Raw genomic sequence first — 12,111 nt, 5'->3', positions numbered from 1 at the left:
TGAGGAGGGCACATTCTGCATGGAGCACTGGGTGTTATGCACAAACAGTGAATCATGGAACACTTCATCTAGAACGAATGATGTAATGTATGGGGATTAACATAAGAATAAAAAAAAATGGCTCTAGGATAAGTTTCAGTAACATATTAAGTGCTCCGAGTGGCATGGCAGAGAGCCCAGAGGACAGAGTCATCTTCAGCTGGGTGTCCCTGTATACAGTAGGTGCTTTATTGATGATGATGACAATACAGCGTTGGACAGGATAAGCTTTCAGGCTTCTTACGACTTATTCTAGAAAATCTGTGAGGGACTGCTTCTGAGAGGCAATAAGCCTTATTAACTAACAAAGGTATTAATTCCTATCACAGTATGTGGATTAGTTGGGATCCAATCAAGAATAAGACAATAGAAGTAGAATACAGGGGAAGCAGGAAAAAGTCACAAATATTAAGTGTGGCGAGAGGTAATAAGGAGAAAGTTGGAGGGCTTTGGATATTAGGGGCAGGGCTAACTTGCCATACACCACTGGAAATAATATTGTACGAGTCCTTACCTCCCACTTCCCACCACTGTATTTTGGTATTTCCATTTTACCTTGTTGTCCTTCTACCTGAGGGAGATCGGTTCCCCTCAGTGCCTCAGGAAACGGTGGCACAACACAAAGGGAAAAACAAAAAAATGCTTTCCTGGCCTTTGGGTTACAAAAAAGCCTAATAGGATGATGTGAATTCCAAAAGTCACAAATAGGTGTGTTTTGTTTGGTACCCACCTTGGGGTTTTTGTTGTTTTTGTGTGTATGTGCTGTTTTGTGTTGTGTTGTTTTCAGGAGAACACATTTGAATGCCTTTAGATTAGGCAAATCTTCTTCAGTTCACTACAGTGTTTTTTTTTTTTTTAAGATTTTATTTATTTATTTGAGACAGAGAGAATGAGAGACAGCATGAGAGGGAGGAGGGTCAGAGGGAGAAGCAGACTCCCTGCCGAGCAGGGAGCCCGATGCGGGACTCGATCCCGGGACTCCGGGATCATGACCTGAGCCGAAGGCAGTCGCTTAACCAACTGAGCCACCCAGGCGCCCCAGTTCACTACAGTCTTATATTGCATTCCTTCTCACCTTTATCTGCAAACTGGTATGACCTGCTCGGCCCCTCCAGGTATCTGAATTTGGACCCCCTGGCATTCATTGTAAAATGGGTTTGGAAGAAGGCATAAAAACGTAGGAGCAGGGCGTTCCGGCCAAGTCTTTTGGCACCATACAAGTCACTGGGACTTACTTGGACTGCAAGGAAAAGCAGGTGCTTTAAATTCTGTGAGTACATCTCTGCCACCTGGAAGAACAAGGATTCAAAAGGGAAATTACGTTGAATCTCCAATAGTAGGAAAACCGCATTTTGTGCACATGTGAGTTTGTGGACTAAAATTCAATCCTACATTTCCATCATCAGTCCTGCCATACTGTGCATCAGGCTATATCTGTCACTAAAAGCTTCAGAGTCAGGGAAAGGAAAAGATGAAACCAAAGACAAGAAAGTAGTAAAAAAGAAACAAGGGTGGGAGAGGCCAGGAAAAAAATGCACATTCACATTTCTACTGTCATTTGGGGAAAATAAATAAGATTTAAAAGAAGGGTCAGATGGCCTGGGTTAAAAATCTTGTTGCACCGTTAACACAGGCAAACTTGGGTAAGTCACTTGCTGAGTTCGATCTCCTAACTTATAATGACCACGAAAGGACCTTGGAAATTGGAAAGGCTTTATTATGGGAATTAATATCACCCGCGGCTAGCGTTTAGTAAGTGCCCAATAAATGTTTGCTGTTAGAGAAAAAAAGGGAACCGAGGGGAGAGTAGAATTCCAGTAGCCATTTAAAAGAACCAGGCCCTTTACTTGTCAAATGATTGTGGTATATGATTGCCCTTTCAGTTTTCCTGGAGCTGTCGCTGCATTTTAAAATTATTTGTTAAAGACAATGCACATGGGACAGGACAACTTATATTACCAGCTAGTGTAAATTCCATCGGTCAGTAGCTTCATTGTAAAGACAGACTTTTTGGCATGTCGACTCTTGTGAAATGACTTAGAAGATGGTAATTCTCCATTTCTGATCTCATGAGACATGTGTCTGGTCCTTTAATCCTCTTCCTCCACTTTAAATTTATCTTCAAAAATCAGCCTATTGGACCATCAGACATGTTTATAAAAGGCAAATGCTTACTAAAATATAAAAGAGTTGCATAATAAATAACAAAGGGAGGAAAATTCTTTTTTTTTTCAAAGATTTTTAAAAATTTTATTTATTTTCAAGGGGCAGGCAGAGGGAGAAGCCAGCTCCGCACTGAGCCGGCAGCCCGATGTGGGGCTGGATCCCAGGACCCTGGGATCATGACCTGAGCCAAAGGCAGACGCTTAACCGACCGAACCACCTAGGTGCCCTGAGAAAAATTCTTGAAAAAAACAATTCCTTATTACAATGCTCTTCTGATCCTGCCCCTACTTTACAATGCCTTTCTTACTCGGTCCACACTTTGCAATGCTTACAAATAATAGCAAAGTGTCAGAGCTCAGAGGAGTTGCAGTGTGTAAGAATTCATTTTTTGGAATGCAAATTTCCCTCCAATTTTCCTTTACAGCAGCAGGGTTTGTTTACTACCTTAACTCATTTCACAAAGTGGAAAGGGAGTTTGGAGTACGTGATTGAGGAAGGAGAAGCAAACATCATCAGCCTATCATCCTCCTCCCCGTGCAATAGAGTGCTCACTAACCATCAAGGGCCTCCTCTCTCTTGGATCCAAAACCGAAAGTGAACATGATCCTTTTTCACACTGCCCTCATGGGATGAAAAACTTGTAAAGAAATCACTAATAGGACCACTCAATCACTATCCATCATTATGTGCACTATAATCACATGACATTTGAAGTTCAAAAACGGTTTCTTTTTTTCTCAATTAAGAACTCTAGTGGAGGGCGCCTGGGTGGCTCAGTTGGTTAAGCGACTGCCTTCGGCTCAGGTCATGATCCCAGGGTCCTGGGATCAAGTCCCACATCGGGCTCCCGGCTCAGCGGGAAGCCTGCTTCTCCCTCTCCCACTCCCCCTGCTTGTGTTCCTGCTCTCGCTGTCTCTGTCTCTGTCAAATAAATAAATAAAATCTTTAAAAAAAAAAGAACTCTAGTGGAAACCCCTAGTAACATTTCACAAAACCTCAGGGTTCCTTAGAACCCCAGGTGTATAGGTACCAAGTCTTCTTTCACATGTGTGTTGTGTATGTGTGTATTTTAATTCTGGCTCTTCTTGTTTCTTGAATATAAGGGAATGATGGCACAGAGGCTTGATAAGTCTGAGGTCTGTTAGATTCACAGCCAACTTCTGGGAAGGCAATCTGTCAAACTTTGCCTTGGATCCTTACAAAATCCTCACAAAGGTACACCCATCACAAGATACAAGGTGTGAAAGACACTGACTTTATTTAGCCCATATTGCAAGGGTCAATGACTATGGGGTTACTGATCATCTGGTCCCTTCTTTGTCTTTGGTAGGGAAACCTGAGACAGCATTCACAAGCACACACTGGGGGCCTGACAAGTGGTCTTTCTCTCTCTCGTTTATTTGTTTCATGGTGCCTGTTTTGTGAAATCCATATCATTTTCTTGAGAGAACTGCTTCTCATAGGAATGTCACTCTCATCTAATCTCTGGCACACACTTTGGTGGAAAGAGCAAAAATGTACACATAGAGGAAGAGTGACCATTATGGGGAATTTCTGACAAATCAGAGTGACTGGTGATCTCTGGGTCCCCATTCTAAATAGGCAGGGGGAAAACACCCTTGGCACATCTTGAATCAGGTATTCAGCCCTGATGCAATGCGCAGTGGCCCCAGGTTGAAGTCACATGGTTCAACACAGCTGCTGAGTCTCTGTCCCTGGGCTTTAGGAGGCTTTTCTATCATTACAATTTGTATCAAGATTTTGTCCAAAAAATGGCACATACCTATGTCAAAGTTTCATATAAGAAATTTCTTATAGAGCTAAACATTGGAAAGACCTCTCTTTTTCCTTTCCCTTGAGGACCTGGTAACTTTTTCTATGATAATAATTAGAACAATGGAACTGACCAAGTTACCTTTTCTCCTTCGGCTGTCACTAATTCGGTGCCAAACTTACAGCCCGCAAAAAGCTTTACTTTTCATGCTCTAGGTTTTCTTTGACCAATGCCTGATTTTGGTTCATACTTCCCCAATTCTATTTTATTCTTATTTTACTCTGCATCTGTTATCGGTAAATAGGTTCAACTTTTTTCTGTTGAGTATGAGGTATGGAAGAAAGGGGAAAAGTGAGGAGAGAGAGAAGAAAGGAAGGGAGAAAGGATGTAAAGAAGGAGGAAATAGCCCAAATTTTGCTCATTAATGGAGCAGAGTACGAAATAGCTGACCCAATGTCTTTTACAGTCTCTTTACCACAAACGACATTTTGACGTTTATCAGTCCATCAGAAAGGCATAAAAGCAGAGACAAGATCATGGAGGTTTATTTTCCCTTAAAAGGAATAAATAATGGGAACACAAAAAAAAAAGCTGCAAGTTGGTCTTATTTAGAGGCTAAAACAAAAAATACACAACACCATAGTATATTTCTTGTTTATGTAACTCTACCCAGGTCGGTATGTGGCTTGAAAAGTAGCACCGATCCTTCCTATAATGGCTTTTCCATGCATTACCTCCTTAGATCCTAACAAACACCCTGTGAAGTAGGTCACACGGGTATTATCTCAACTGAGGAATTAAAGCTCAATTTACCCCAAACCATAAAATGAAGGTTTACTACAGTGTTATAATGGATAAGAGAGGGGGCTGTGGGTATCAGCCTTAGCTTGAATTTCCAGTTTTACTGTTAATTATTTATGAGGTTTTGAGCATGTCATTCAACCCGTTTCCTCATACGTAAAATGAGAATAATGAGTCCTCTTGCACGTCTTCTTTTCCCTCCTCTGAATGTTCTATATATTTTGCGTGAGGTCTCTAGAAGTAGAGCTTGGCCAGACCTAACACAAGCCTTGTCTCAATCTTTCTCCTGGGATTTCGGTCTCCAGCTCCAAGTATCCTCTCCCCCTCCAGGGCAGGGAATACCGCTTGGTCCCTTTGTGACTTGCCAATGTTCCAGCTGACAGCCACCCCAGCAAGTGCCCTCGCAGATGAGTCAGTGCACATCCAAGTGACAGGCCTGTCCCCGATGCAGTTGGTGACCCTAACGGCGTCTCTGAAGGATGAGAAGGGGAATGTGTTCCAGTCCAAAGCCTTCTACAAGGCGAACGAGGTTGGTGAGCTGGACCTAATGCAGGCTCCTGCATGTGGAGGCGACTACGTGGGGGTCCACCCGATGGGCCTCTTCTGGTCTCTGAAGTCCCAGAAGGGTTTCAGGAGGCTGCTTAAGAAGGATGTGATGAACAGCCCCTTTTGGGTCACTCTGAACCTGTATGACTCAGTTTGTTTCCAAGATTCCATCATAGGTGAGCCCATGGCCAGCCAGGTGGTCCAGCGCTGGTTCTCAGCCCCTGGGGTACAGCGTATTCAGATCCGAAATGGTCGGGTGCGAGGAGCCCTTTTCCTGCCTCCAGGTGAGACTAATCGTTGGTGATACAGGAAATGTTGTTGATGAATATGAAAACAAAAACAAATGGCATCACATTATTGGAGAACTAGTATTTCTCACAATAGTTTAAAGCCAACATGCCATTGTGTGTGTGTGTGAAGGTGGAATTCAGTTTGTTCTCCTTGTACTTACCCTCTTAGCCACTTGACCCTCTTTCCACTCTTTCTGATCCCATTCTCTTTTCTTTTTGTTGCTTTCAGGGGAAGGTCCTTTCCCAGGAGTCATTGATTTGTTTGGGGGCGGAGGGGGTCTGATTGAGTTTCGGGCCAGTCTTTTGGCTGCACACGGATTTGCGGTGCTGGCCTTGGCCTACTTTGCCTACGAAGATCTGCCCAATTTACTGCAGGAGATCGACCTGGAATATTTTGAGGAAGCTGCTAACTTGCTACTAGCTCATCCCAAGGTAATTTAGAATACTTTTCATTCTACCTTGCAACATTATAGCAAAAAAAAAAAATCAGAAATGGCTGTTTTGCCTATTTTACCAATCTGTTTAGACTTGGGCATAGCACAGTTTACCCTTAAAATGGGGATGATAATGTCGACCTTGTAGGATTGTTGGGTTGCCGATCAGCTTCCTGGCACAAAAGACAATAAATGGTGGATAGATTATGGTTATTTTCAGCGGGGAAAAAAAAAAAGCCAAGACTCCTTACGTTTGAAGTGCACGTGACTTATTCATCAGTGGCTCTTCTATTTTTATCAGCCACTGATCTCAAATGATGAATTCTCTGGCTTGACGTGGTTTCAAACTTCAGTGATTGTCTCTGCATGGGGTAATGCTCCTGAGACTGAGAACATGCAGAAGTTCAGTTTTAGAGCTGGGCCACAGGATCAGAGCAGAATTATCAGCAGAATGGAGGTGGCTGCACCATCAGATTAGCTGAATTAGCTCTTCAGTTAGTATCAGATCTCGGGGCAGAACTAAGCCCCAAGTAAGTATCCAAGGCCCCAAGCCGGGAAAGGAATCTAGAAAGGAAGGATCATTTTAGTACTCTGTCAAGTATTGTTGTACCATTGAAAATGTGGTCCACTGTCCAGAGGCCTTGGTATGACCAGAGAGCTATTTGAATGCAGACTCTCAGGCTGCAGCCCGGTCAGCATTTTAACAAGATCCCCAGGTGATTTGGATGCACATTCACGTTTGAGAAGGACTGAACTAGTACATCTCTTAATCCAGCTTTTTTTCTAGGAATTAAATATTAGATGAATTATAATCTAGACCTCTTGAAGAGGTCTCGAAGTACTGATGTTTGTGTTAGTGACTAAAAACAGACACATAGGAATAAATATCACATGGTCAGGTGTCTGGGTTGACATTCTGTTAAGTTGAAACATAATAATTCTGGTTTTCCAGTTTGACAACGTTCAAATATCAGCTATGTTTTATGGCTCAACCTGTCATGGCAAAACAATCGTACCAGCCAACATTTATTAAACGACTCTGTTTGACTCTCTGCTAAATACTCTAAAAGCACTCGTATTTAACACTCACAGTTACTTTGTGATGTGAGTACTGTGGACATCCTCATTTTTCAGATGAGAAGGCACACTCAGATTAAGTCATATGTCAGAACTAGACAGCCCTTGTGGCAATGTCTTTGCTACAGACCATTAGGTTTCCAGATCATTCTCTCTCTGGAGAGCCTTGACTCTTCTCTAGGAGGCATGAGGCCCTGTCTCCTATCAGAGTATTATTAGTATCTTCATCTTCAGTGTTACTGCTATCATCGGCATCAAATATATGTGTGAATTTTCTAAGCATATTTGGCTCTCTTTTAAAGGATTGTTTGGAAGGAATTAAATCCCAGATAAAATTTTCAAGTTAAAAAAAAAATTTTTTTTTTTCATTTCAAATGCCCCTATTTGTGACATTATCTGAGGAGGAAGTGCAATTGGCAAAATTCAATTTAGATTTGGTATCATCAGAAGAGAGTCAATTCCCACCTTGGCCCCTTGATACTGTTGTAACCTTAATTTAAGCAAGACTCGTAGACTTCCTGAATCCCTGGGTTCTTATTGGAAGGACAAGCTGAGACAATTTATGTGTAAAGCACTTAGCCGAGGACCCAGCATACAGTAAACTCTCGATAAATCCACCTTGTCATCCTTGCCCATCTGTTTTTCCCCTCTCTCCCTTCCCTGCAACCTCAACCAGTCCCAAAGTGCTTTAGGGTCTGTTCCCCAATCTTTCTCAATACGTCACACCCTCTTCACGCTCCCTGCCACTGTTTTAGTTTGCTCCCTCATCACTGCCCCTTTGTGGTATAGCCATTGTGTAGTTTCCCCTCTCCAGTGATGATAGTCTCCTCCCTCGCTCCCAAGTCCGTTCTTCTTTTTTTTTTTTTAAAGATTTCATTTATTTATCTGACAGAGAGACAGCGAGAGAGGGAACACAAGCAGGGGGAGCGGGAGAGGGAGAAGCAGGCTTCCCGCTGAGCAGGGAGCCCGATGCGGGGCTCGATGCGGGGCTCGATCCCATGACCCTGGGATCATGACCTGAGCCGAAGGCAGACGCCTAACGACTGAGCCACCCAGGCGCCCCCCAAGTCCGTTCTTCTTATGGATGGTTCCCAAACGTAGAAGCACACGGGATTTCCTGGGGGATATGTGCTAGTATGAGTTTCTTGGGCCCACTCAGACCTATTGAAGTAGAAACTTGAAAACTGGATCTCAGAAAGCTCTAATTAAAAAAAAAACAACTTTTTTTTTAGGTGATCTGATGACAGGTGCTGGGCATACAACTGTAAGCAAAGTAAACATATCAGGCTGCTATGTATTTGCTTCTCTCTGTCCAAAATGCCCTTCCTTTCCCTACTCATCTTCCAAACTTCTTCCCTCTGCTCCCTCAGCCTTCCACAGAATTAAGGACCCCTTCCTAGGACCTACTACTTTTCCTATTAGACGGGGCGCTGGAATTCAATTGTTTCTAAAATCCGAGTCTTTTATCTTTACCCTCCCAATGCTTCCATGATTAGCTCTTGGATTAACGGATGTGCAAAACCTGTGCAGCCATAAACTGCTGTTTAAACATGAATAACACCTACATAGTATTCAAAAGAACCCGGGAAACCTCTTTTCCTAGCTGGAAAGAAGAATTTGATTCCTAAGTTTACCTGCTTCTACAGGTGATGTTGAATGTTGCTGGTGCATTTAAACTCTTTTTGCTTTTATGGAACTCTGCCTTTGATGAAGAGTTTTTTTTTTTTTTAAAGATTTTATTTATTTATTTGAGAGAGAGAATGAGAGACAGAGAGCACAAGAGGGAAGAGGGTCAGAGGGAGAAGCAGACCCCCCGCCGAGCAGGGAGCCCGATGTGGGACTCGATCCTGGGACTCCAGGATCATGACCTGAGCCGAAGGCAGTCGCTTAACCAACTGAGCCACCCAGGCACCCCTTGATGAAGAGTTTTTATTTCTATTGTTTCACTAAATCCTTCTAACGATCCTGCAGGGTAGGGAGTATTATCACTCCCATAAGACAATAAGGCTTCCAGAAGGCAAGGAGGCAATGCTTTCAGTCACAGAAGCTGGTAAACCCCAGCGCTAGGACTCCCATCCCATATTGTCTGACCGTTTCCATGACACTAGCTTGCTGGCCTGCAGGGCAGCTCCTTCGAGTGTGGCATCTGATGGGTTCCCTTTATTTTGTGCTGCAGGTCCAAATGCCAGGAATCGGAGTGATCTCTGTGAGCAAAGGTGCAGAGATCGGACTGGCCATGGCCTGCTTCCTGAAGCAGGTGGTAGCCACCATCTGCATCAATGGGCCCAATGCCATCTATGAATTTCCACTCAGGTACAAAGATCTGGTTATAACACCCATCCCCTCGTTTATGGAGCGCATGCAGTATGACATCTCAGGGTCTATGCGACTCCGTCACTACAGGGGGGACCCCCGGGATGAACTGAATCAGCAGAGCGTGCTTCCTATTGAGAAGGCCCAGGGTCCGATCCTCTTCGTGGTGGGAGAGAATGATGAATGCTTGAATAGCAAGGAGCATGCTGAGCAGGCCCTGCACCAGCTCTGGAGCCACGGGAGAAACAATGGAAGGATGCTGGCGTACCCTGGGGCGGGCCATCTCATAGAGCCGCCCTATACACCCCTGTGTTATGCCTCCCCAAACAAGAACTCTTTTTGTTTCCTGCTCTGGGGAGGGGACCGCATTGCCCACGCTGCAGCCCAGGAGCACTCCTGGGGAGAGATGCTGAAATTCTTCAGGCAACACCTTACTCAAACCAGTAGGAAACTCTGAGCCAGGGCTCAGTGTGATGATGAAGTGGGGAGACATAAAAAATGAGAATAAGGCAAGGAGATGATGGGAAGAGGGGGTTCTTCTGACTTCTCTAGATTCACAGTTATCTTGAATCAGTTGGAAGGAGATAGGGCAAAAATCAAGGGCCAAGGGCACAGGTTCAATATCTGACAAATTTGTATGTGATTTGAATTTTTTGTAAACTGAGTCTTAGTTTATATGCACCAGGGTACATTGCTATCTCAAAATTGTGATACCCTTGCAAATTGAATAATCTTTTGTTTCCCAGGTAGGGATCCCTTGGACCCAGGTATTTCCAATCTAGATGAATTCTCTGGAACTTCCAAGTTACTTGTGGAAAAGCAAGTAACTTCTGTTTAAAATTGAGTTTCTGACATTTGATATGAAAAGTTCTAAGGCCACCAACAAATGCAACGCTCATTATAGATTTCCGATAGATGCTTTATTTTTTTCTCAGAATAGTGATGTTTCTTTTTATCCCTAAAATATATTCCTTTTTATAATTTAATCAGGAATGGGATTGAATGTAATCACATGCCTTTATAGCATTTATTGAAATTAGTTATTGAAGTTAGTTAATATGGTTAAAGCAATTACAACAGTCCAGGTATGCAGTGATCAGTGTATCAGAATTGGCTATAATTATTTTCATAATGCTTTTTTTGTTTTTGTTTTTTGGGAGTTTTTTTGTTCTTTTTTTTGTGTTTTTTTTTGTTGTTGTTCATAATGCTTTCTTCCTTCAATCTGTTAATGTGGTGAATTACATTCATTAATGGACTCATGTTGCTTTTGCATCTAATTTTACTAGATGATTTATTCATATTGACTAATATGGGTTTTAAAATTTCTTTTGGAGCCAACCTGGTCATTCCTATTTTCTCAGAATTTCACCCATATTTTCTAGAACAATTTTTTCACTTATAATTTTGCACATATCCCCTATTATTTATTTGCATGCTTCCTCTTTTTTCCTCTCAGTCTGACTTACCAAATATTTTTCTATTTTTATTGATCTTTTCCAAGAACAGTTTTTGGTTTGTTTTTTTGGTCAAGTCTTTTCCTCCTGATTCCTTGATTTCTGTTGTTTTAAAATAAATTCATTCCTTCTTCCATTTTTGTGTTTATTTTTCTGGCAGTGTTCTCATTTTGTTAATTTCTAGATAGTTTCTGATTTACTCCCCCACCCTTTAAATCCAAGAGTAACTTTACCAAAGCACAAGGTATCAGACTATAGATACTTACTGATCATAAGGGGAAGGGGTGAGGAATTTTGCAGTGGAGGATGAGATTGTTACCACCTGAACCCACTGATCAAACTTAGCATCTCTTAAAATAGTCATTTTTACATAATGTGCTTCTTGATGAGATGTAATGTGGAGTGCCTAGCACTACTTAGATTACTTCTAACAACGCGATTAAACTTGCACCTCGTCAAACTTTTAGATCAAACTTCTTATTGATACAGTGGCTAGAAACCAGTTAAACAATCCTATAAAGAGACAGACAAATCCAGGTTGTGGGTCATTGTATAACTTGGTCTCACCATAAGTTAATTAGCAACTGACCTGGTTTTTTCAGAAGCTGGTTGCATGAAAAAATTTGGGATTTTTTTTCTTTGTGGGATTCCGCTCCCCCCCCCCGCTTTTTTTGAGTTGGAGTGAGCTGTGGGACTATCAAACATTAAGAGACTTAAGAGACATATCAACCAAATGCTATTTGTGGGCTTCGTTTGAACAAAATAACTGTAAAAAGGTATTTTGGGGACAATTAGAAAAATCTGAATATGGAATGGATACTAAATGATACTGTGAAACTGTTATTATCTTGTTAGGTGTTATAATGGTATTGTGGTTATGTAAAAAGTCACTTTTAGATAAAGATGCATACTGATATATTTAAAGGTGGAGGGTTGAGATATCTGGGAATTGTTTTAAAATACTGCAGGAATATGGCAAAATGTGAATAATTATTACTTCTAGATTATGGCTATAGTGAAGTTTGTTATAATATTTTTTTATGTGTGGCTGTAATTTTTCATATAAAAAGCTAAAAAAATAAAAGATACAATCAATATATTTACCTTTCTTCCCCCAAAGGCAAGAACTTTAGTATATACTAAATCTTTTTCTCCATGGCAGCCCCATTAATTTCAGATTACTGATTGGTTTCACAATAAATACATATTTAACATAA

The 12,111-nt window shown here is 41.8% G+C and overlaps 1 protein-coding gene across 1 annotated transcript in view; it reads left to right on the top strand.

Moving 5' to 3' along the window:
* Window positions 1-12,111, top strand: part of LOC102729180 (acyl-coenzyme A amino acid N-acyltransferase 2-like) — a 15,709-nt gene extending 3,598 nt beyond the window's left edge. The window contains exons 2-4 of the mRNA XM_006727625.3: window positions 5,111-5,610; window positions 5,846-6,048; window positions 9,304-12,111. Of these exons, the coding sequence (XP_006727688.1) occupies window positions 5,148-5,610; window positions 5,846-6,048; window positions 9,304-9,897 (1,260 nt within the window). The 5' untranslated portion in view covers window positions 5,111-5,147 and the 3' untranslated portion in view covers window positions 9,898-12,111. The remainder of the gene's footprint in view (window positions 1-5,110; window positions 5,611-5,845; window positions 6,049-9,303) is intronic.

The sequence above is a fragment of the Leptonychotes weddellii genome, chromosome 14 (genome assembly GCF_054177405.1).
Source record: "Leptonychotes weddellii isolate Sample4059 chromosome 14, ASM5417740v2, whole genome shotgun sequence".
NCBI lineage: Eukaryota > Metazoa > Chordata > Mammalia > Carnivora > Phocidae > Leptonychotes > Leptonychotes weddellii.
Note: the sequence above shows the minus strand (reverse complement) of the source record. Positions and strands in the feature narration are given on the sequence as shown.